The sequence below is a fragment of the Rattus norvegicus genome, chromosome 10 (assembly GCF_036323735.1).
Source record: "Rattus norvegicus strain BN/NHsdMcwi chromosome 10, GRCr8, whole genome shotgun sequence".
NCBI lineage: Eukaryota > Metazoa > Chordata > Mammalia > Rodentia > Muridae > Rattus > Rattus norvegicus.
Genome location: NC_086028.1, coordinates 14,553,614 through 14,579,614, shown reverse-complemented (window position 1 = coordinate 14,579,614; position 26,001 = coordinate 14,553,614). Strand labels below are relative to the sequence as shown.

Here is a 26,001-nt window from a genome sequence, read left to right as displayed (position 1 = left end):
AGTCAGCACACACAGATCATTGTCACTGCTTTCATAAAATTTAAGTGCATTCATTGATGGTTTTGGTGTTTACTAATATTTTTGAGCAATATTTAGTACCTGCAGAACTTCTGACCAGAGTATTCTGGATACTTTAAAATAAATAATGAAGGAACAGCCTAAGGTTCCTGGGACCCCCGATACCAGGCATCAGGTTTTCCTACTGCTGCCAATGCACACTGTGCTAGATACAGCCTGTATCCTCCAGCCTAACAGGCATCTCACTGGGCAGAAAAATAGTTAAACATTGTAACGTGATCACAGAAAGGCTGTTACTTAAAATGAAATTGACAAAGAAGGCATAAAGGGGGTTGGAAAGGTGGCTCAGTGATTGAGAGCACTGTTGCTATAAGCAGAAGACCTGTACCCACAAGATGGCTCACCGTCATGAGTGACTCATGGCAGCTCCTGGGCATCAGATGCCCTCTGACTTAGCCACTAGGCACACATGAGGTGTGTACACATAAAATAAATCTAAAAGGGCGTTTTGAAAAACAAGACATTTAAAAGTTTCTAGAGAGGATGCATATAACCTCTGACACTTGAGTGAGGGACTCCTTACCTCTTGATGAGTTTGATAGATTTGAAAGCTTCATCCATGTCTCCAATGGTGACAAAGAAGCTGAAGTTGAGCATGGCATCCCGAGTAGGCTTGTCACAGTCCTCCAGCCCCACAAAGTCTCGTAGGGGCTTCTTGGCTACCATCTGAGGGATGTGGTAGTGCCCAGAATCCATCTTGTCTTCTTTGTCTGCTTCTCCAGGCTGGAGAACAAAGGCCCCATGTTCTTGTCAGACAATATGTAAAGCTAATGACCGCACTCCGTCCTACCTCCACATATTCAATCACTTACTGGAAAATCTAATGCAGGGAGGCCATAGGCCAAATGGTTCCCACAGGGTCCTAAGGAACTTTTAAAGTCACTGAAATGACCAAAGCTTTGGGCCCTTGATTTAAGTTAATAAATGTTGGCCAGGTATAAACTTGTCAGCCTCTAATTTAGTAATATTAGAGTCTCACATTAAAAATAACTCTTTCAACTCTTTCATCCATCTCCTAGAGTTCTATTCACCATAAAGACTCTTACCAGTTTAAGTGACTTAAGTAAAGTCAGATGCACATGTATCTCTTAAAGTTAAAGGACAGTAAGTAGCCCGCCTTTCCTGAACAGGATGAGCCTGAGGAGCCCACTGCCCTCACCACGGCTCATCTGCTACTCTCAGCTTCTCTATCTGTGCTTCAGCGCTAACATGTCCTTCTCTCTGCAGACCATTTGTCATGTATGTACATATTTGTCACATGACTAACCAAGGGATGGCTTCAACCACCTTCCTCCCTAGCTCTGATGTCATGAACAATTCAATGTCACTTCCTTCGGACTCTGAAAATCTGGTGGAATTTATCACGCCTTGTTGTAGCTGGAAAGCCCTTCTTGATACAGCAAAGGTTCTCTTAACGGCAGCTTGAGTTACACACACACACATACACACACACACACACACACACACACACCACACACACACACACACACACACACACACACACACACACACACACACACACACACACGGTAATACCAACTAGGTGACAGAAGAGTTTGGCTAATTGTGAACCAGGCTAGATGCTGTCCTTCACACTGGTAACAGCATCATCCCTGGTGTGGTTACTATGTGAGCGCCCTGGGGAGCCTTGGAATCCCTCGCTCATGCACCATGCTTCTTATTTTAGCTCCTTGTTACTGATCTGTGAGGAACTGTTTTCTATGGCCACACTGCCCAGAGCCCTAAACAGGGCTTGGACCTCATGGTATTTGGATGGGAGGCAGAGACTGTTTATCCTATGTCACAGTAGCCTGGAGCAACGTGCCAGTCACATGGGTACTTGGAACTAAGAATACTAGACTCTCCCACAGCATTCTGGGATGTGTGGGCACTGAAAACCTGTGGAAAAAGAGACTGAAGAGCCTGTTGGCAAACAGAAGGGGAGCAGCTCTTAAAGAAACAGCACACCTTCAGGCTCTTCCTTGGAAGCACTTTGCAGGGTAAACTAAAGATACTACCTTTACTATAAGCAGGTAGATCAAGCATCTCCCACATCTGGAGATCAGATGAAATGGGTCCACACGCCACAGATCCACACCAGACTAAGAACCAATGGGCTCCTGTCACACTTCATCGAGCCACAGGGCTCCGGGACCAAACAGAAAACCCTCGCCTCCAGGAAAGCTTCCTACCAGGTGAGCGGGGTTGGCACAAAACACAGCGAGAAGAAAATCGTCTCAGGGGCATGACAAAACAAAGGTGACAAGCCACGACCTGGGGCTTCATACTTACGACCGCATCATAGACGCCTCTTCTGTGGAACAACAACTATGAATGCAGGCACAGAGAGGGAGATGAGAAAAGAGAAAGCATGCATAAATGTGTGGACAGAGCAGAAGTGCAGACCGTGAAACCAACTTAGACAAGACAACTGAAAGCACTCAAAGCAGCTTTCAAAACTTTTCTGTTTTCAGGTCACAGGGAAATTAAATCAAAGAACACAAAACAAGAGTGAAAAGTGTCAGGAAAGTATCAGTACAGTGGAGGAACTCTATTTTAAAATAAATCAATTAGGGATACCTGCACTGACAGAGAAAGGACTCCCAGAGCTGCGCAGAGCACAGGAATACCTTCCCAGCTTTCACAAACACCCATGACATTTTTAAGGCACATGGAAGTGTAACATACAAACTGCCCATACACCAAGTTCTGGTGGCTGTTCAATACGGCTGCATATGCTAACTCAGAGAACTGGAACCAACCATCTTGGGACCTTTATTTACAACGTGTGTATCAATATATATGCACGTTTACAGATCTTAAGACTAAATAGCCTGGGGGTTGGGGATTTAGCTCAGTGGTAGAGCGCTTGCCTAGTAAACGCAAGGCCCTGGGTTTGGTCCCCAGCTCTGAAAAAAAGAAAAAGAAAAAAAAAAAAAGACTAAATATTCTGATCAGTAAATGGTCACGAATCGAGGGGCAACAATCACATTTACACTGTTTAAAGTGACTTGCAGCTCTGGGAAGAGTTGAGTGAGGCTTGTAGGCTTGTGACTGCCTAGCAGTCTACACGGTAGTCCCACTAGCTTGCATGATTGTGTGGAGGGGACTGCACAGGTATGGGCTTTTACTCAGTCTCCCTGGGACTAATCCTCCTACTCACTTTTGGCTACAAAAGTAACAGAAGGCTCAGTCAGCCACAGTTGGAGACATCTGAGTCCTAGCAATCTCAGGACTCTAGAGGCTGAGGCAGGACTACTGTGAGTTCAAGGCCACCTGTAGGCCACATAGATAAAAGTTTGCAAGAAAGGATGGGAAAAACAGAGAGAGGAGGTTAGAGAAATGATTCAGCAGGTCACAGTATGCACTCTCTTTCGGAGAACCACAGTTCAGTCCCCATCACCCAGGGGACTCAGCACTGCCTGTACTGCCTGTGGGCTCCGCAGGCACCTGCACTCATTGCACTCATTGCACATACTCTCATTTAGACACACACACATAGAGTTAAAAGTCAGCTTTAAAAAGATAGGAAGGTTCAGACAATGAGAACAGCCCAGGGATCATTTTAAAGACTGCTGTTTACATTGCTATATGGGGAAACCCAGAAACACCTAGGTAAAAGGTAAAAGCTTTTTTACCCCCTGCCTTTCTGGTATGCCAATGAAAGAGATGTGGTATGGAGAATGTGTACATTTTTTCAGAAGGTGTGGGTCCAGTAAGAGGGCAGCTACTTCAGTTCAGGGGATCAAAGCCACAACAGCAGCTGCAGACTAGTGTGGAGCCCCAGTGGCCCGACCTTGACCCCACAGGCACTAGCTCCTATGTGGAAAAAGTTCCTCAGGTAAGGTTATGGGGTGTAGCTCAGTATGTTTGAGGGCTTGGGTTTGACCCTCAGCACTGAAGTAAGGCAGGAAAAAGAAAGCAGCAGCAGCAGTCGCCTGCAGTCACCACAGCTACCACCTCTCAGGTGGCAATGGGGCCCAAAGCTAAAGACCTGGCAGTTGGTAAAAATGGACACAGCAATGTGGGACTGCCTGGACTCAGTCCACGCAATGTGTCATTTTAGAACCGCAGTACAGATGGATCTCTGGCACATAAAATAAATGGATTAGGATGTATGCTAGTGTCTGCTAACCCCACTCCTTCAAAAACTTACAAACCTGTGCGTGTGCCTTATTTACGACGTCAGGGTATAGAAACCTGAGCAGTGGGTTGGAGAGATGGCTCAGTGGTTAAGAGCACCGACTGCTCTTCCCAAGGTCCTGAGTTCAAATCCCAGCAACCACATGGTGGCTCACAACCATCTGAAACAAGTCTGATGCCCTCTTCTGGTGTGTCTGAAGATAGCGACAGTGTAATCATAATATATAATAAATAAATAAAATATTAAAAAAAAAGAAAAGATACAATTAAAAAAAAAAAAAAGAAACCTGAGCAGTGACACGACTGCCCCATCATAAGCATCTCTGGGCTGGGCTGGGAGGATTTGTGTCATTTGTAATTCTGGATTCCTCAGGAAGAATATAGGGATAGTAATCCTAAAAAATTCAGCTAGAATGCAAGGAAATGGCAAAGACTTAAAGTTTGCCTTTAGAAGGAAAGCCAAGAGGAAAGGTCCCCTCACATCTCAAGTGTGCTAGAGATACATGAAAAAAATCCACCAGGGAAGAGAGAGGCAGGAATAACTGCAGGCACCAGGCATTCCCACCTTTTTTGTGAAGTAATAGTGAGGCACTTCCAGGCCCAGAAGGCTCTGGTAGGTTGAAGGCCGGGGGAAGCTGTCATGAAGCAGGAAGCCATGCTCTTCAGAAGCGAAGAATGAGAGAATTAATACTTCTTCCTGGAAGGCACAGGGCAGAGTCACTCTGTTTTAAATTCAGCAACATAATTCCCTATTTTCATCTCAATTCCTTTTCAGGGTGTACAGTCTGGCAGTGTTTCCTTCACCCCAGTGATGGAGAAGCACTTTGATCTATTTTATCATTCTGGCATTTGAGGATCAAGGATAGATTTGCTCCTGATATTCTCGGAGCACTGACTGACTTCAGATGTTCTCAGGGGCAGACTCCCATCTCTGAGGAGAATGAGTCCTTAAACGACAGGGTGGGCTTCCCTGTGGTGACTTATGTGGGAGTTCTGTATGCAAACTTCTCTGAGAGGAAGGAGGGTCACAGAGGCACACAGACTGCTTTTCACTTTAGGCACAGCTGACATCTTGTAAAACAAAGGCCTAGGGAAGTGTCAGAGTCCTGTCGTGTGGTGCACTGGTCTAGAACCAAGAGCACATCGACATGGAGGTTGAACCCTACTGGAGGGTAGCAGTGAGGAGGGCAGGGTCAGTGACTGAGGTCAGCTTGATGAGCATGTGCTATAGTGTAAGGTCAGTTCATGCTGACTATCTATAGAGTGCTCTGTCCACAGAGAAGGAGTGATATGGAACAGTTAAGAAAATTAAGAAATCGATATTTGGAGGACAAGAAAAGTGGTTCAGGATGGGTCTGCGAGGTGCTGGTTTATGGAAATGGTCTTGGTGACACAGTGATCTTATTCATGAATGAATTTTTCCCAGTAACTACCCCATAAGCTATGCCAGGCAAATGGTGACCATACATGTCTAACATAGCAAAGCAGTAGGTACCTTGTGGCACGTGCCTTCCTCCATGTGGGGCTGCTTGTCTATAGCCTGTGGCTGGGCTCCAGGTGCCTCCTGCAAGGCCTCGCACACAAAGAGCCTGGGTTCACTCTGATCCCAGAAATGGTTCACAGGAACGTAACTTGCTAGGCTCTCATTCATAAAGAAGTGGGCCCTAAAACAGAAGGAAAACCCAGCCCCAAATCAGAGAGGAACACTTCTTCTACTGCTGCTGCCCACGCCCACTCATAATCCTGTCAGTCAGTGCTGCAGGTGATGGCACTGTTGGCAAGTGTACGGCTTCTGGAGCACCTTTGGGCCACTCACTGCAACACATTCTATCGGAACACATTCTTACAGACTTTGAGAAATGGGGAGAAAGGGTTCGTGAAGTCTGGCTTAGGGGGACATAGGCAGCTCACTGAAGCAGGTGGCAAAGGCTGGAGATCGCAACAGGAAATGAGCAGGGTGGCACCTGCCATTAGTCTCAGCTATGTGGGGGATGAAGGCAGGATAATCACATGCAGTAAACCCAGGGTGGATGATGCCATTTTGGGGCTCAGTGGCTCTTGGTGGTTATGCAGGACTCACTCCTACAAGAAACAGAGACCCCTCATAGTGCCACCAGCACTGGCAACTGGTGGTGTGCACACAGGCCATGGCCTGCTTAGCTCTGTGCACGACTGATGTGACATGCACAGAATTTAGGATGGAACAAATACCAAGATCTATAGGATGCTGGACACGATGTGTCCTTTGTACTGTGAGGGTCCAGCCGGAGAGACTGGCCTGGTAAGAGTTGGAACAGGCAGAGGACGTTGCCTATTCTTGAAAGAAAAGCCATGAAAATCAGGCAGAGCTAAGAATTAGAAGACATTTCATCCAATAAAGAGGGGAATGGGCAGTAGGGAGTAAAGGAGAGGTTAGTTCCAAAGATTTAGGACTCTGGATTGGGCTGAGGCTGTGTCAGTCTGAGGGGCACCCACACTCTGAAGTAGGAGATCATGGGTTCACTAAGTTGGAAAGAAACAAAGGAGCTGTTGAGGTAAGACCTCAACAGAGATGAGAAGGAGATCAATCTGAGGAGAAGAGGCTCCAGAGAAGGGTCCAGGCAGGACCCAGGGAGAGACAGGAAGAATTCAGGGTATACTGTGCAGGAAGATCTGAGCCAGGAAGGAGGGACCTCCCAGAGCTATTGGAAGTAAGACTGGGGTTGGGGTGTAACTCAAGGGTAGGGCTCTTGCTTAGCACACACCAGGCTCTGGGAAGCATCCTCAGGGTAACAGTCAACAAGACAGCAACAGCAGCAGAACAGTAAAAAAAGGAATGAGGGTTGGGGATTTAGCTCAGTGGTAGAGTGCTTGCCTAGCAAGCACAAGGCCCTGGGTTCGGTCCCCAGCTCTGAAAAAAAGAAAGAAAAGAAAAAAAAAAAAGGAATGACAGAAAAAGCAAACCATGCATGCAGCCCCACTCATGCCCGTTCCTCAGCTCTCCCTGAGCCCCAAAGCAAGCCTGGGGTTTCCCACTTGATCTGTGTTCTGCACTTACTTCCCTGCAGGCATAGCTTGCACCTGACTCAAGTCAGGGAGAATTAAATATAGATGGTCACGAAGCTTGAGGTCCCAATATCATGCTTTCTGTAGCAGAAACTAACTACATTTACATGCTACATCAACCCCCCTTCCAAAAAAAGACACTTATTTCTTATTTTCTCTAGAGACATTCTCTACAAAGGCAAGCACCTCTTTCCTGTCAGAGTTGCTGGTAGGGCTGAAGCCACTCTGTTCTGGGACATTTCTAGAGATGTCTGGGGAGAGCAGCTCCACAGTTTGGGTTTCTACTAAGCCAGTTCCATAATCTGGACCCTGGAGCAGAGGCCAAGAACGTAAATCTACTTCAACTGCTCGTGAGTTGGTTTTACTATTTGGTCTTCCTATTAGCAACTTCTGTGAGGCTCTGAAATTCAAAACAGAACTTAGTAAGTCGGCACAAACTGTTTTCATCAAAATCCTCAACTGTAATCTTACTCATTGGTCGGAGGCTCATTAAAGGGCAGAGTCTGTATCTGTCCAATGTGTCCAGTCTTGAAGTTGAAGACATTCACTGTGTCCATTTCAACGTCATAGACGTAGATTTTGGAATCAGGACTGTTGTCAACCTAGGAAAGAGAAGGCATAATGGCGCGGGAGTGGCGAGCACCTTAGGAACTGTGCCCGCAGCAATGACACAGCAGGTACTTGAGGAAAACACACCTCTTGCCAGTCACCTTGGCTTCCAGTAAATGGCACACCACCAGAACAGTAACTTAATCTTTATTTTGAAGCCCACTGAAATAGCTTCTTAGTTACTACTTTGTAATTTCAGAAAACTTAGAACAAAGTCTAAACAGTTGTGAGCTGCTCTCAGTTTTGACTGGAGATTTAAAACGAGAAAAGAAAAGTAGGGTCTCACTATGCAGCCTTGGATGACTTGGACCTGGCTGGCTTTGAACTCATAGAGATCTGCTCGCCTCTGTCGGCCGAGTGCTGGCATTTAAGGCATATGCCGCCATGCTCAGCCTGGAGGTAGATTAACCAAGGGACTCAAAAGGGGATCTGGATTTATGGCAAAAGTGTCATTCATACAACTGAATGCAAGATGGCAGTGGTGATGGGTTCCATTTGGCAGGTGACACAAGAAGTCGTGAGCAGTGACTCTAGTAGAGACCAGCACCAGAGCACAAAACGCCTGGCTGCTCTGCTCCTGCTGTGCTGACTGCTGTCACAGTGATGAGGAACTTCCAAGGTGCGCCTTCCATTCACAAGAGCGAAGGTGTGGAGTCACCGTGCGAGCATCCACAGATCAGTGGGGAATTAAATGTGTCTGTCCAATCAACTCAGACACATGCTGCCACGTGGATGAGCCCCGAACTGTGACGTGGGTGAGAGAAGCCAGACTCAGAAGGCCACACAATTATGACAAGAAAACCCAGAGGCAGTAGCAGGTGACAGCGAGGATGTTTAGAAGCAGCCAGAGGACGCAGCTGTCCTATACTGCAAATGTGCCAAGTGCCGCTGAAATCGCCCACTTAAAGGGTTGACTTTATGTTACATTGGCTCTCAAGTGTTTAGAGACCCTATTTTAAGATAAAGAAATGTCAGCATCCCCCAGGGTACAGTGAGCCCACAATGAGCATTACGGTAGTAATGCTGAGCAGCGGAAGAAGGAAGTGGAGCAGACCAGCTGGAGTCCCAGGAGGCGGCACTGGTAGGGACAACGGCCCAGCTGAAGGTTCTTTTATGCCATCTCTGAAAACTGCACGGACCCTGTCCCTCATCGGAGCACTGGGTAAGGGGCCACAGATGTGAAAGGGAACAACTGGATTTTGGGATGAGGCTCAGCCACTGCACAGCTGCCCTGGGGATTCTGTCTGCCCTTACCGAAGGACTACACATTTTAAAGATGTCTTGAAGAAAAACTCTGAAAAAAAAAAAGATTTAATTCTATGTGCATGAGCATTTTGCCTACGTGTACAGCACATATGTGTCTGGTGCCCACAGAGGTCAGAAGAGGCTGTCAGCTCTCCTGGCATTTGAGTTAGGGATGGTTGTGAATCACTAGGTGGATGCTGGGACAGAAGTGAAGTCCTCTGCAAAAGCAACAAGTGTTCCTAGCCCTTGAGTCATCGCCCCAGCCCCTGAACACGAGAATGTCTGCAGGTCATGGGTATTCTCTTTCCAGTGCCTCAGTGTTCCCTGCTAGGATCTGGAGGGCTCTCTATGGGTCTTACTCACACCGTTGCTGCTTTGTGTCCTAACTTTCTTCTGTATCACTTTAACAAGTCCCACTGCTCCTCCCCTGCTCTCGCTGAGCTGCCGTTAGGGTCAGAGTTCTGAGCTGCAGTACCTCTTGGGCTGATACTAAATCAAATCCTCCATTCTAAGATTGGGTCAGAGGGACACACAAAGCACAAGTGACAATGACATCCATGCTGTCGCCTTAGTGGCCCATTCCACTCTTCTCACCGTCATCTTAGCATACCCACTCCCTTCTTCTGAAGAAGAATGCCTACTCCATACTTGCCCGAGGAAGAATGTCATGTACAAGTGCTGAGGAAAGGGAGGATCTGGGCTTGAGCCCCCTTCCTTGTTTCCTCCACTGTGACACAGCATTTACATCCTGATTGATTCAGGATGTTCCTCAGAATTTCCGCCAATGGGCACAATCCAAATGGCAGCCCTGGGCTACTCAAGCCCACAGTCGATGATGAGGGACAATATGCAGAAGGAAAGTTTATTCTAGCAGGTACTACAGTTGTAATGGGATGTGAGTCCTTTGAAAAGGAGAGATAAAAAATTTCCTAAAACTTTAGACAAAAGAAAATACTGTAAGCTTAATAGTGGTCTTTTCTTGTGACCAAGGTGATGTGCTAGGTGATGAGGAAAAGCAAGAAAAGGACCAAGGGCTCTCTGAACAAGACACCACTTACTCTGAGGAGAACAAAGACGGGCAGGAGAAGATGGGAAGTGTGCAGGTTAGCACAGAAGAACAGAGATGGACCAGGGGTGGAGGCACACACCTTTAATCCCAGCACTTGGGGGGCAGGGACAGGAAGGGCCAGCCTGGTCTATAAAGTGAGTTGCAGGAGAGCCAGGGCTACAATCAACAATAATTACCTGCCCCACCCTCCAAAAGGAGCAGACTGTGTCCCAATATGGAAGCAGGAAGGAGAGAGCCAATAGAAGGCGGGAAAATGAGGAAGGAAATGGAGCAAGAAGGGGCTAGAGAGAAGACTAGACACGAAGACCCAAAAGACCTACTGAGGAGACAGAACAGATAGCTATGTCTGTCAGGTCCTGTCAGGGGCCAAAGGCACAGCCCATATGCAGGAGGCCCTCCATATGGCCCAGGACAGCGGAGACGCCGGCCGGCCTTACCTTGCTAAGGAGGATACTGATCTTGTTCCCATTGGCATTGCATCTCAGTGAAGTGATGCTCCCCACGTCGGGGATCATCTGGGCCAGGTTCTTGCAGCTGCAGTGCACTTTTGCTTCCCTGTGTGAGGACAGGAGCAGAGAGAATGACATCAGCAGCCTCTTGGCATTTTCCTGCTGCTCACAGAAATTAGTTTCTCTGACTGCTGAGACCTTGGCCTACAGGGTGTTCTGTTCAGCTCACCACTTCTCACCTTGTGCACTTAACCCACTAGCCCAGGGAAAAGGAGGTTAATTTTTAGAACCAATAAAAGGTCTCTTCTAAATTGCTAAAAAAAAGAAAGAAGAAAGAAAAGAAAAAAAGAGTGTTGTGTGAGATAAGACATTGTTCCAATTTCCTGTCTACTAACTTAAAAAAGAAAGAGCATCTTATACTTGTGTGTGGATGGAAACTGTACCTTCTGGAAAGATCAAAACTTTTAAAGTGAGCTAAATCTGTCCCTGCAACCAGGAAAGTCCCACAGACATCTAGGAAGCAGGGGCTCCCCTCGGTCTCAGAGAACAGCAGAAGTTGTTTGACAGTGCCCTGGGGAAAGAAGAACAAGTTAGCTGTGTATTTCTATGGTGTGGTGCCCCCTTTCTCTCCTGAACAACAGTCATCTCCTGTAGTCCACTCACACATCCAGTAGTGACTACTAAGGGGCTGGCATACATTAAACCAGGGTTGGCTCCATAGGAAGACAGGTTTGTCTTGGTACAGTCTTGGTGCCATGTGCCTCAGGGCAAGGATCAAAGATACACAGGCCCCTCAGCTAAGAAGTGCCCGTGGTCATACACAGGATGATGGACTGAAGCAAGGGCAGGCAGATGGTGACCTCTGTCCCTGCGAGTTGGTCTGGGTGGGCACTGTGTTGGAGCTGCAATATTTCTCATGTAGTCAATGTTAGGTGCATGGTCTAATGGGTAGTGAGGTGGTGAGAGGACCTCTACCAGGATGGTTGTCACATCCTGGACATATGCCACTTCTGGAAGGCAGTCCATACTTAATATAATTCCTGTACCTTACATCTCGATAAAATACTTGAGAAATTACTGTCTCTTCTGCAGGCAATGCTTAAAATGAGGTGAACCAGGAAGAACCCAGAGAAGGAGACAACACATGCTGAGCGGTTAAGTGGCTCTGTATCTAGGGTCCTTAAGTCTGGTCATCAGCAATGAGCATTGGGAGTTGTATGTTTGAGGGTAGGAAGATGCAGCAGAGGCCATATGAGTACATTACTGTGGGAAAGCAGGCTACTTTTCAGGGCACGTTTACCCACACCTGCTGTTTCCATTTCTCAGGTCCCACTTACATCTAGCCCGGACTCAGGAAGAGGGAGTGCCCGACTTCTCTCAGCTCTCACGGTCACTCTCAGAGCCTCTCCTGATTATGTCTCCCAGACTTCTCTCACCTTCTACCAACTCCCTGATTTTTTATTACATAATATTTTTAGTGATTATTTGGGGATTTCACATCATGTACCTTGATCACACTCACTTCCCAGTCCCTCCAGGTCTGTCTCCACTCTGTGACCTCTTTCCATTCCTCACAAAAAGAAGGGTCAAGTGGTGGGGGCACACACCTTTAATTCTAGCCCTTGGGAGGCAGACACAGGCAAATATCTGTGAGTTTGAGGCTAGCCTGATCTACAGATTGAGTTTCAGGATGACCAGGGTACACAGAGAAGTGCTTGTCTCAAAAGCCAAAAGGGGAGAAAACAAAACAAAACAAAACTGAGTCTGATTTGTGTTGCCCATACACTGGAGCACGGTCAAACTCCCAGTGGCCAGCCCCATAAGGAAACTGAGTCCTTGCCCACCAGGACCCCTGTCAGAAGCCGTCAGTTGTGGAGAGCGACACTTCAGCATCCTTATCACAGGTTTTAAGCGTTCTCTTTGATTTCAGTCTAGGCTGTTACTTTTTGGGGTTGGGGGTTAGGAGTTGTCACAGAAGGCTTCCATGTCTTTCTCAACTGTGAGTCTGCAGGCATCAACACCACTGCAAAAGTAGCTCTTTGCCCTTTACAGTCAGTGGGAGCACGGATCATGGACTTCCACGTGGTCTTTGGCATCAGCACATGTAGGGGGAGGAGCTAATACTAAAATCTGGTTCCCTAATTGGTTATTGATTTAGTCAATAAACAAGGTGGGAGACAATTGCTTGGCAAAGGGTAAATATAGAACTTCCGGTAGGGCAGGAGATTCAGTGCCCAGCAATCATGCTATCTGGCTAGTTTTAAAATAATAAAGCTGTCTAGTATTCTCCATCCGCCGAGCAAAGGTGGGCAGAGAAAGAGAGCAGCCAAGTCAGAAGCTGGCCATTGGCAGAGCTAAGCTGAGAGGAATGGACAAGCCTTAAGAGGGAGCCAGCGGTAGCTGAGCAACGGAGCCAGTGTGTTTTTAAAAATTATACGCAACAAGCACATGCCATGGACTTCAGCACGGTCTCCAGTGGTAGCACAGACCATGACATTAACACAGCACTCTGCCACAGCATAGCTAAGGACACCAAACCCAAATGACTTTTGGTGACGACATGAGCCACTGATACCACTATGACTACCTGCTGTAGGACCACAGACAACCACATAAACCTCAGCTTCACCATGGCCTGGGGCAGTGGACCACAGATACCAATGTGGCCTCCAGGAGTCTTTCCAGGAGTCCAGTCCAGAAAGTGGACCATTTTTCATCTCAGAAACCCTGTCATTGCTCAAAACCAGGGCAACTGTGCAGCTGGGCAGTATGTTCAGGGCTGAACCTGCTAAGCTCCAGGCTTTGCACATCATCCTGTGGGCCCCACTCTGCAAGAACCATGCTTCCCTGCTTTCCGCAGCCCTCGCTCATCTGCAGTTATTTGGCCTCTCTCCACTACACACTCCTGGCTCTGTTCCTCCATCTTTCCCACCTCTCCACGCATATTCCTTTGTTAAAGTTGTAATGGAAACTGTAGTGTGTTACACAGTATTTCTTCCCCAAACAGCTTTACATCCAAATACTCATTACAACAAGTTGTTGGTCTAGTTTAAGGTCTCTGGCTTCGGCAGTTTCTGGTTTCCATAAATACTGGACTATTATCCCGACTTGTCTGGCTATCCTGCTGTTGCCCAGAGTCAGGGTGACCCTGCAGCTAGGCAGGACGTTAGGGGGCAGGTTCTATGTGCACTCCTGGCTGTAGTATACCGCTGTCCTGGATGTCTGTCACTCTGAGGCTTTCTGGGCTCAATCTCTGTGCTCGTAGCCTGTGGGCAGTGCAGCTGCTCCTGTCCCCATTCTTCATCTACCAGCAGGGCAAGCAGCACAAGCTACAGTAGCCATGGCTACATGTTTGGGGGCCAAGTGGCTTGGGCCGGCCCTATTCAGTAATGATGTTTCTGAGGGAGCTTCAGGCTGTTGCAACTACCCTGTTCTCAGGGCCAGCCACTGGGCATGACTGTTGTGCCCAGATTTCAGGCAGTGCTGCTGCCCTGTGCTTTTTGTCTCCTAGCAGGACAAGCAGCACAAGCAGCAGCCATGCAGCTCCAATGCTGAGGGCTGATCAGTGGGCCCGAGGCAGGCCTACTCAGTCATGCCCTGGTTCTGTGGGAGCTCCAGGCTCATCTGCCATGACCTTTGTGCTTGCAGCCTGCTGACTGAGACTGGGCAGTGAAGGATACTGATCCCCTGTTCTTCACCTCTTGTGACTGTGTCCTGTCATCTTTCCTTCCAACCTCGTGAGTCCTACCCTTGTAGGCTTTGATTTTTCATAACCTACTTTTAATAAAGGGTTTTAAAATGTTTTAACCTCCTTTCTAGCCTACCACCCACCAGAAGTAGAGGAAAAGGAAGGTTATTAGGATACAGGGGAAGTGAACCCATTTAGAAATAGTTCTTGGAGTTAAGTCCAACCCATGTTGTCAGGATATCAGCAGTATAGTTCGCATGAACCAGCAGCAGCTCGATACAGAAGAAGCCTTGAGGCTCTGCTGTATGTTGTTTAGAAGTAGTTCCTTGGGGGAGATTTCAATCTCCAATTGTCAGGATACCAGCAGTCCAGGTCAGTAGTATCAGCATGGCAAACATGAGTCAGCAGTGGTGGAACAACCCAGCAGAAACTGCCAGGCCTCCACCAAAGTGGCACAAGTCAGCAGGAGTGACTAGAACTTGTAGGGATGCCAGGAGAAGTTCTCTGCCTTTGCCTCTCTCAATGAAAAGTAGACTCGAGACTAACGAAGCATTAAAAAGCTATCTATGCCAGTCCGCCATCACTGTCCACTGAGTTCTATTTATACTCCCTCCAAACATCATGTGTCGTCCCACAGGTCTCGTCTCAGTAAAACACCATGAATGTGTCTTAGTAAAGCTCCACATGAGTCTGTATCAGCTGACATATCTAGAAATAGATCTACCTCACTGTGCCAACCAGCCCCAGTCTCCAGAAGCAGCAAGAGGCCACCAGAAGTTTTTTTGGTGCGTTTCTTTTTATGAAGTCATGACAAATGATGACCACTAAGGAACGGCAAGGTGTACCAATGCTCTCCAGCACTGTCTACTGTCTGTTAGGTTATATTTCTATTTCTTCTAAACACCACGTGTCCTTTTATGTCTGCTTATCAAAACACCCTCTCACCTTTGGGCCCCAACAAAATGTCATTTGACATACTGACTTTCCAAAGAAACCACAAGTTATCACTTCGCCCTCTCTCATCTCATCCACAGCTGACGCTCCATTCGAGTCTGCTAAAGCCAGAGTGTGCAGCTGCGGGTGGGTAGGCTATCCCGGAGCATGTATTTTGCAGTGAGCCAGCCGATGGAAAGACAGCATTGTAAATGTGGCTGTAACTTTGTCGTCACACTCACTGTCGAGTCACTCACCTGCCAGGTGCGGACTTGGAGTCGGTTTGGCTCTACAGTGTAAATGCTTTCCTCGTGCATGGCTAGCACCGATGTTTCACACAGGAATGTCCCTGAAATGAAAGAGGAGCATGGAAACAGCAGCAGCCTGGGACAAGTCCCCTGCGTGGAATCCCTAGTCGGCCTGGTCTCATGGTAACTCCATGACACTATCTTACCTGAATCCTGTACAGAGTTCCAGAATAAAAAAAAAAGTACAAACTCTAAAAATGTAAAGCCAAGAAATATGAAGAAACAATTAAAGAGAAAGAAAAGACATAAGGGAACATCCGCTCTGAACACAGGGAACTATGGAGGGCCCTAGAGCCCTAGGCCTGATCTGGGAGACTCAACACGCACCCACCTGCTTATCAACCTTATTTCCTCTTCCCCTGGTTGAAGGTGTTCCCAGGAGCTCAACACCTAGGACATTATCATGCCTGATATGCACCAGCCCACATCATGAGGAACTTTGGAGGCTTCTGTGCCCCAGCCAAAGGTGCTGAGGAGCATATCAGTCAGGGAGGTTGGCAACACACACGACGGTTAGCACCCGCTATTCTGTCATCCCTGAGACAGAGGAGCTCATCCTTGCTCCTTAGGACTCACAGGTCAGAGGAGCAGCAGAGCAGATTCTAACCTGCATTGCGTAAGGTGGACCCTGAAGGTTCAAAGATCGCCACCTGTTTTCCATTCCAGACAGCAACAGCATCCTAAAGAAAAGGATGGCAGAAGGCAGAGGTGAGGAGAAGTAGGATACAGACCAGACCCCGCTGCGTGTCTCCAAAGCCTGCCCTCTTCCTGCATCACTGAGGTTTACCATGCTGTCAGTCTGATGTCAGGTCCCTGAGTCTTCCAGGGTACAGGTTAGACCCAAAATGCCTGGGTGCTTTTACTGTTTTCTTTATACATACGATGGCCATTCAGGATGGTAATGGGAACAGCTTAAGCTGTCTTTATGTCCCCTTGCTGTTCTGAATTACCCTAATGCCCCAGCAGGCAGTCCTTCTGCTTACTCAGAAGACCCTTACGTGATACCCACAGGCCCCCTGTGCAGTCACCTTGGTGGCAAACACTCCACTGATGTGCATGTCGGTGCGCAGGCTGTGCGTGCTCCCCGTGGACAGGAAAGACACGTTGACTAGGCTCGGGGAGATCTGCACGGCAGCCACTTGCTGGTGGAAGTGTGACGACATGGCTTGCTCACTGAGGATGGACACGGAGTCAGAGGTGCTCACCGCCAGCAGGTTCTTCCTGGAGCCCCACTTCAGTACCATGTAGGGAGAATCGAACGCATAAGCAAATCAGGAGAGACACGGGCAGGAAGTATATCAATGCCCCCTATGATCGCCCACAGCCACTTCTTGTTATTTTAAAAACTCTTAAAAAGGGGCTGGGGATTTAGCTCAGTGGTAGAGCGCTTACCTAGGAAGCGCAAGGCCCTGGGTTCGGTCCCCAACTCCGAAAAAAAAGAACAAAAAAAAAAAAACAAAAAACAAAAAACAAAACTCTTAAAAAGGTAAAATATATTATGTCGTAGAAAAATTTTTTAATACTGACAGATGTGAGTTGTGACCTGGCAGGCAGACATCTTTGTAGCTGTCCTACCAAACATCTGCTCTAACCAGGGCATCTGCTAGAAATTTGTCATTCTGATTATGACATATTCATATATATTTTCTATGAATTTATAGGAAATTTATACCATTAAATTATCCAGCTTTCTTCTGCTGGTGAGAAATATTAGTATTCTAGCTTCAAGTCTATCTTGTCCAGTTTTCAACAAATACTTAAGAGTAACACATCAGAATATGGCTGAAGAAGAGGGGCCAGGTAGCTGGGAAGGGATCCAGATGATGCTGGACTCAGCAAGACTTCACAGAGCTCTACCAATGTGCTCATTCCCACAAGCGTCCTACTGGAATATTAGAAGGTGTGGTGCCTCTGTCTCTTCAGACAGAGTGACAGCAAAGTGACAAATTAACAACAACGTGCTTCCTGTACACAAGCATTCCTAACAGCTTCATCCCTAACAGCACCAAGGTGTTAAAACCCCGAATGCCAGTCAGCTGCGTAACAGAAAAACTCTGCTTCACCCATACAACAGGATACTCAACCACAGAAAGGAACACTGACACCTGGGTGACATAAAAGAAGCCCCAGGCCAGCAAAGAAGTCACATCCATCCATCCACCCACCCACCCACTCATCCATCCATCCATCCATCCATCCATCCATCCATCCATCTATCCACCCATCCATCCACCCACCCAGCCACCCACTCATCCATCCATCCACCCACCCACCCATCCATCCATCCATCCATCCATCCACCCACCCACCCACCCATCTAGATTTTTGAGACAAAGTCTCTCTTCACAGCCCTGTTGTCTTGGAACTCAGAGACCCACTCCTCTGCCTCCTGGTTAAAGGTACTGGAGTTAAGGCCGGCTCCACTTTGCTTTATTTTCTATGAAATGTCCAGCGCAGACTGATCCAGTCACAGTGTGTACTACTGGCTGTGGAAGGCTGGGAGAAGGAAAGTAGAGGAGTGGTATGGATTTCTTTTGAGAGTGATTAAAATGTTTTAAGGTTTACTGTAAAGAAAAAAAAATTGTGGTGAAGGTTGGCAAAACTCTGTGAACATACTAAAAACACTGGGCATGTAACTTGTATCGTGATGAAGCTGTTTTAAACATATTTATATATGATTATGTGTGCGTGTGTGTGTAGAGACAGAGGGATTGGTAAATAGACTGACACATATTATAATAATCCAAAATCCCTTATCTGCAATACTGAAATCAAAGGACATTTAAAATTTATTCTTTTCTTTTCTTTTGAGACAGGGTCTTAGCATATAACCTGGGCTAATCGTTTTTTGAACTCAAGATCTGGCTCAGTTCCTAAGTACTAGGAACATATCTTCCTAATTTCTTGTTGGTGTTATTCTTCTGATGTAACTGGGTGATGAAAACATGCTCCGAGTTAGTTGTGGTCTCTTTGGTACAGTAGACAGTGAGTGCGTCAAGTGTGATACGGATCTGAACGCTGCACCTTTATCTGTGTGATGTTTCCTTCAAGCTCAGTAGGTGTCTGAAGGGCCCACATATCCTTGCCCTCCGCCCCACGGCCACTTGGGGACACTGGCACTTTCTTCCACATGGCTACTCGTCCTTTATGGGTACCAGCTGCCAGGAGACCTACAGGTAAAAACAAAGCATGTGTTAGTCAGGTTGAGAAAGATTTATAAGGTGGTGGTCATGAATGCTGTGCTCCAAGCTGCCTCACTAAGGCTGCTTCCCCAGAGCCCCCACTGGTGCTCAGTGACACTCTGGTTCATCTCCTGACTTCCTGTCTGTGTATCGGCACACGTGTACATTTGTATACATTCACTGTTGCACAAACATGACCCACACCAACCCAGGGAGGGAGGGGCATCAACGTATAACATCAGTGTCAGTCTTATGGTTTTACTGAGTCAGGGTTTCTCTGTGTAGCCCTGGCTGTCCTGGAACTTGTTTTGTAGACCAGGCTGGCCTTTAACTCAGCCTCACAAATGCAGAGGGGTATACCACCACCGCCTGGCATCTTTCTTTTTCTTTCTTTCCTTTTTTAAAATAGTATTTCACTTTTTAGCTTTTGCTGTCCTGAAACCTAAAACATAGACCAGGCTGGGCTTGAACTCACAGCGATCCACCTGCCTCTGCCTTCTGAGCACTGGGACTGAAGGTCTATGCCACAATACCCAGCTTTCATTTTTGAACAAGCTCTACATTCCTCCATAACTTTTTTCTTGACACAGTGCTTCAAGTGGTTTCTATTTTTTTTTTTTCATGTCAGACCAAGAAATGTTACCTTTGGCTTTACAGTAACACACAGAGTTTATATTCTCTCCCTTTTCAAAGCCAAACTTCTCCTGTAGACTCAGTATGTAATTCTCTCCCCGTTCTAAGTCCCAGAACCTGCAATGGAAGAGGAAAAGTGTTGGGAAGGGTGATATTAGTGTCCTCCTGATCTGAGGGCTGTCTGTACCAAGCCTGGGAAAACATAGAGCTGTGCGCTACAGACTCCTAATACCAAAAGGAACTTGATGGTATACTGTTACAAGGCTAGTCATCTGTAAACATGACTGTAGAGGAAGGCGAGAACACAGGAGTCCTAGCTACATGGCAACAGTGAACATTATGCTGGACTGAGAGGCCAAAAAGAGTGCTATGTTTCTATGCCAATCTTAAGAAACCATGCAGAACTAGGTTTGGCAGGGTATACTGTAGTCCTAGCTACTTGAGAGCAGAGGCAGGAGCATTGCTGGGCACCAACATAAGCAACGTAAACAGCAGCAACAAAACTCTATGTCAAAAACAAATTTCTTCCAAACCAGGCAATGTGACTGCAAGGGCGGTGCATATCATGGTCATCCTGTTGAAGGCATAGGGAAGGCAGGGAGGACAGCCAGAGTAGGTGAGGCCTAATATGTGCGAACTCATCACAGTATACATATTCTGGGTGTCTATTGAAAGAATCTGTTCCTGACAGGATTTTCCAGAGTCTGGAGGACAACTTCTCACCTGAGCACAGGTTCCCCAATAGCTGTCACAAGAAGACTGCCCTCTATCAGAGTGATATCTGCCCGGCGGCCTGTCTTCCCACTCAACTTTACCTGTATGAGGAGAAAGGCAACTTGAAAGAAGCACCTGCTCCCAGAGGTGCCTGAAGAGACTGTGCTAGCCTGGCATCTGGCCTTTGGTGACGTCACTGAGACTCACGGAGGGGCAGCCACACAGGGTCAACAGTGGAAGTGGGAAGGTGGCCTAATTTTTAAGGGGTTGTGCAGTGGTAATTATGGAATTTTGGTTCCTTTAAAAAGCACAGAAACATTATAAGAACATGCTTTCATGTGGGATATGGGGCTGTCCTCAGCATATTTTGCCTCATGATATTCTCTGCAATTGTGTGACCTTTGGAATTCTGGGAACTTTACAGAGGCTATACAAACGCTAATGCCCCAGTAGGCGGGGTGGGTGGGTGGCTGCAGTTTGTAGCTGTGGTCACAGAAGAAACAAAAGGAAAAAAAAATTAGATTCAGGGATTTTCCTAATCCATCTCTCTTCTCTATCCTTGCTTCTCTCCAATCTAGTGTTAGGAGGTGAAATGGGATAAAGGGTGGGAAAGACCAGATACAGGGTTGGTCTGGAGAGATGGTTCAGCAGTTAGGAGCACTGACTGCTCTTCCAGAGGACCAGGTTTGATTCTCAGCCCCCACGTGGCTGTTCACAACTGCCTGTACTACCAGTCTCAGGGGACCCAACAACCTCTTCTGGCTTCAGTGGGCACTAGGCACACTCATGGTACACAGACATCCATGCAAGCAAAACACCCATACACATAAAATAAAATAAAAATTCTGAAAGGATTTTTTTTTAACAGACATATAGGCTGAAGCAAACAGCAACTTACACATGAAGTGATCTTCAACCTAGTGCACTGTGGGCATTCCAGAGTGCATATCAGGCACGCTGGCGCTCCTCGTTCTGTCATGACTATGCTTTAGGGAAGGTCTCCCATCCTCACTTTTTGCAGAAAGTAAACTTTCCCAGAGTCCAACCAGTAAGGAGCTAATCAGGTACCTGACTCGATCCATCCCATGCATATGCTGAGGCACCAACTACCTATGTGACTGTATGTGCAGGGAGGGCCTTTAGAAGGTCATTAAGGGGTAACTAAGGGTGGACTCAGACCAGATACAGCAGCCAACTCATGATCACACTCTCCCTCAAACTCATGTGTTCTTTCTCCTTCTCTCTAGACTCCGTACAAGGACACAGGGAGGCCACTCGATGTAATCCAGAAAGCTGTTTCTCAATCAGAACTGACCAGGTAGCCAGGCTGTGGTGGCACACACCTAGCATTCAGGAGGCAGAGACAGGTAGATGTCTAGTTCAAGGCTAGCCTGGTCTACTAAGGAAGTTCCAGGACAGCCAGGGCTACACAGAGAAACCCTGTCTTGTTGTCAAGTTGGCTCAACTGCTAAGACCCCAGGTCCATGCAACTCATGGAATTCACAGCTGCTGTTATAGGAAACAATGGACTCTCCAACCTAGAAGAATACCTTTATGGAAAGTTCAGCATTCTCTATAGTTCACAGACTCTTATAGATCAAGGGACCAGCTGGGCATTCTGGCTTACATCTGTAATCTCAGAATTTAATAAACTAAGGCAGGAGGATTAGTTCCTTGAACTCCTAAGTTCAAGGTCAGCCTTGGCTATGTAGCAAGTTCCAGGCCAATGTGGCACATGAGGCCTTATCTCAAAACAAAACAAAACAATAATCAAAACAAGCTAATCTGCCACTCCATGCTCCCCCCCCCAAAAAGGGGGAAAACCCAAACAAACAAACAACATACCTAACCAAAACCCAAAAAACTGATAAAAGGGGGTTGGGGATTTGGCTCAGTGGTAGAGCGCTTGCCTAGCAAGCGCAAGGCCCTAGGTTCGGTCCCCAGCTCCAAAAAAAAGAATAGAAAAAAAAAAAAACTGATAAAAGAAACAATAGGGGGCTGGAAATATGGCTCAACAGGTAAGAGCACCGACTACTCTTCCAAAGAACTTGTGTTCGACTCCCAGAACCCATTTGGTAGCTCAAAACTCCAGTTTCATGAGATTCAACACCCTCTTCTGGTCTTCTGGGTACCAAGCATGTATGTAGTGTACAGACACGCACACTGGCAAAACACTTACACATACTTTAAAGTGGAGGGGGTGGAAGGGCTAACGGGCAGCCAGCAGCAGAGCTCTCACATGAACTGTACAGGAACACAGGTGGCCTTTACCCAGGAGCTTGTGGTGGTCCTGCACGCCTTCCTAGTGGACCTCTTAACATGCAGAAGGTCTCAGAGCTAACGACACAGCTCTATTCCCTACATCAACATCCTGGTGTCTTAAAAACATTACAGTTGAGCAACGTAACCATCATTTGCTCATTGTGTAAAACCAAGTGAATGCCTATGGTGGCAAACAGTGGGTGTGAAGGACCATTTTGCTGAAGTGACAGTGAATCAGACACTGGGCAATGCCACCCCCTGCTCTGGGCCAATGAAAGTGTCCTCAGAGCATTGTCTAGAAAGTGGGAACCATGTCTCCTCATCCAGCTCTGTTGTGGAAGCCCAATGATAGGCTGAAGCTGAATTCTCTGATTGAGAAGGGCACAGACCAGGAGCAAGCCAGGCAACCTTGGCAAACCGGATCCTGTCCATACCTGTTCAGAGATACCGGAAAATCTCTTTTTCCATGCTTATATCAAATGGCCTAGAGTGAAAAGGGACACTCATCAGCTCTGTTAGCTGCTCTATCTTGCAAGTGATAGGGAGCCGTTGATCTTGCTAACCAAGATTGGAAAGACAGTCAAAGTAGGCAAGAAAACATGGTCCCAGGTCTTTCGGTTTATCTTAGCATCTAGGCTAGGCCAGGCTAGCCCTGCACCTTGCTCCTTTACCTACCTTCATGACTTCTTCAGCTTCCCCCTCAGGATTCACCACATACAGAGACAGGAGAAGGTTCTGTGTGACCACAACCAGTGCCTCTCTCTTCTCAATGTAGAACAGGGTCTGGATAGAGCTGTCCGTGGATGCCACCTGAGCAGTCTTGCCCTTTTCATCCACATAGTGCACTGTCCCTAGGGAGAGAGGTGGCTCTGGTCATCTATCTTCCAGTGATTCCCACGAGCAGCCGTTCCTATTTCCTTAAGGATGCTCTGACAGTACGTCTCTCATCTTTGTGAGAACTTAAGGCATTTGCCGCAATGTCTCTCAGGCTACCATCTCTGAAGTGATGTGCTTTCCTGCTTGGGCTGTCTGTCTGTGTGATTCCTTCTCCACTACTCTCTTGGGAGGTACCAAGTAGCATCCAGACATCTGATTCTGTAGCTTCGTAACTGGTCCATCATCTCTACTCAGTAGCTGGAGGTCTGTTTGTTTATTATTTATTTTATGTGTATGGGTGTGTTGCCTGCATGTACATATGTGTACCACATTCATGCAGTGACCACAGAGACCATCAGATTCCCATTGGACTGGAATTAAAGATGGTTGTGAGCTACCATGTAGATGCTGAGGGTCAAACCTGGGTCCTCTGGAAGAGCAGCCAGGGTTCTTAACCACTGAGCCATCTCTCCAGCCCTAAAGATTTATTTGTACAGGTATTTTATATATATGGGCATTTGGTGTGCATGCATGTCTGCACTCCAGAGGAGGACACTGGAGCCCATTACAGATGGTTGTGAACTACCATGTGGTTGCCAAGAACTGAACTCAGGACCTCTGGAGGCATGGCATCATCTCTCCAGTCTTTGTCTTTTTTTTTTTTTTTTTTTGCAGCTGAGGACCGAACCCTGAGCCTTGCGCTTGCCAGCAAGCGCTCTATCACTGAGCTAAATCCCCAACCCCTCCAGTCTTCTTTAGGAGTATTTATACGGTCCCTATCCTGAGACCCTCAGTGATGACTCTCCTCTCTGTCCCCAGGTCCCGTGCCATTGGGTATTTGCCATCATTTCCTTCTTTTGCCCTCCCACGCTCCTTAGCATCTACACTTCAGGAGTCAGTGGCGCTGCAGTGGCCTCTTCTCCCAACTACACTCCTCCTCTTCCGGCCCGGCCCTGAACTACCACTTCAACATGAGTCAGTGACATCTGGTCTGCCTCCTTTGTCTCTTCTTAGGTGTCTGAGTGATGGATGTGTTCTCAGAGTCTCCGGCTCATTTCTGAAGTTCTTGAGGGGACCTTCTTGTCCTCTGGCCTCATTTTATTCTTCATGAAATACTTGAGTTCTTGTTAAGTGGGGAAGTTCACGATCATCTAAGCTAATTTTAACAATTAATATTTAATAAGCAGAAATTATGGAGCAGGTCTTTTACAGACAAGACAGCAGACACTAACATAATCCCCATTTTCTACAGAGGGAAATTAAAACACATAGAACTAAAGCCCTAAAGCCCTCATCTTGGGGATCTAAATCTAGATCCTCCATAGCTCTGTTCACATCCTCCTCCAGGTTACTAGCATCAGTCTGTCCATCTCAGCCCTCCTTTCTATGCCCTTCTCTCTAGCCCATGGTGACTAGATATTCCCTCTGGGACTTCCTCAACTGCCCCACTACACTGGCTCTATCTCTTTATTCTCTAAAACAAAAAATTTCTCCTATATTCAAAAGTTATAAACCCTATGAACTCTTCCAACACCAGCAGACTCCCTTCTCAAACCCTGTCACCTCCTGTGGTTCTTATTTCCTGGGCCTCTGCCAGGCACTGCTGTTGACGTTTGGTCTGTTGTTACATATTGTAATGGTAAATTCTGTACCCGAAGGTCTACTTGCCTATGAGAGAATTCTCATGTTTACCAACTTTTGCTGTGCAAACCTTGCTCCTTAATTTAAAACTACTGGCTAATAAAGATGCCTAAACCTATAGCTGGGCAGAAGAGAGGTATTGGGGCTTCAGTTCCTGGGCTTAGGGTCTGAGGAGGGAGCATAAGGAGAGGGAGGGGGAGGAGGAGGGCATCATGGGAAGAGATGGACCATGAGTACATGGCCAGGAGAAACAGCAAACATTTGGGGTATACTGCTGGGGAGGTAGCCAGCAATTAGAGAAATAGATTGGGGATCATGTGCTTAGAAACAGTAACTGTCAAAGCCAAATAAAGTAACCGTAGTCTGAGCCTCATTCATTCGTAAGCTAGACAAGAATATGATTAAATGAGTTCAACTACACACCACATAAGACTGTTTCTCTTTCTCATTAGTGTCAGGGTGCATTTGTTTCAGCCCTGGCTGGGACTCCTGTCTCCTGCTTACTATACGGAGAATAAGTGATATTACAATCACCAGTCAGTTAGTGTGGTAGTAGAGCTGTAGTCTCTGCCCTGAGGAAGCTGAGGCAAGAGGGTAGTCATGACTTTACGATCAGACTAAGCAAAAACAAAACAACCTCCCCCCCAACACACACACAAAATAGGAAAAAATACAATCAACAGATGGCGCTTAACAGTACCCACTGTGTGGTGGTGGTGCACACCTTTAATCTCTGCACTTGAGAGGCAGAGGCAGTCTGGTCTACACAGCACGATCCAGGCCTGCCAGGGGTATATAGTAGTAAGATCCTGTCTCAAAAAACAAATGACTCCCCTCACCCCCAACCAAACCAAAACTGATGGGAAAGAACAAAAATGAGTTAAACCAAAATCCTAAAAACTTCCTCATGAGCCAGGCACAGTTGGTGTATGCTTGCAATCCCAACGTTTAGAAGACTTTGGCAGAGCGAAGGTCATAAATTAGAGGCAAGCCCACACTACATAAAAAAGACCCTATCTCAAAACAAAGAAAAGCCCAAACAAAATAAGACTTCTTTAGGAAAACCCCTCAACCCAAATTAAGATGGCCTGTCCTCATGTCTGCTAGAGCAAAGCACAGCAACATC

At 47.0% G+C, this 26,001-nt stretch overlaps 1 protein-coding gene across 6 annotated transcripts in view; it reads right to left on the bottom strand.

Moving 5' to 3' along the window:
- Ift140 (intraflagellar transport 140) overlaps positions 1 to 26,001 on the bottom strand; it is an 87,793-nt gene that overhangs the window by 45,312 nt on the left and 16,480 nt on the right. For 3 of the 6 annotated variants that reach the window (XM_039087092.2, XM_039087097.2, NM_001427126.1), the window contains exons 6-18: positions 23,034 to 23,209; positions 20,106 to 20,197; positions 19,393 to 19,499; positions 18,592 to 18,737; positions 16,596 to 16,799; positions 16,175 to 16,247; positions 15,517 to 15,608; positions 11,082 to 11,209; positions 10,627 to 10,744; positions 7,738 to 7,868; positions 5,717 to 5,885; positions 4,787 to 4,918; positions 602 to 801 (exon numbers count right to left, since the gene is read on the bottom strand). In XM_039087092.2, coding sequence (XP_038943020.1) covers positions 602 to 801; positions 4,787 to 4,918; positions 5,717 to 5,885; positions 7,738 to 7,868; positions 10,627 to 10,744; positions 11,082 to 11,209; positions 15,517 to 15,608; positions 16,175 to 16,247; positions 16,596 to 16,799; positions 18,592 to 18,737; positions 19,393 to 19,499; positions 20,106 to 20,197; positions 23,034 to 23,209 — 1,768 coding nt within the window. Of the gene's footprint in view, positions 1 to 601; positions 802 to 4,786; positions 4,919 to 5,716; positions 5,886 to 7,452; positions 7,689 to 7,737; positions 7,869 to 10,626; positions 10,745 to 11,081; positions 11,210 to 15,516; positions 15,609 to 16,174; positions 16,248 to 16,595; positions 16,800 to 18,591; positions 18,738 to 19,392; positions 19,500 to 20,105; positions 20,198 to 23,033; positions 23,210 to 26,001 lie in introns of those variants that run through there. The other 3 variants (XM_039087093.2, XM_063268240.1, XM_039087096.2) reach the window with 2 other exon arrangements.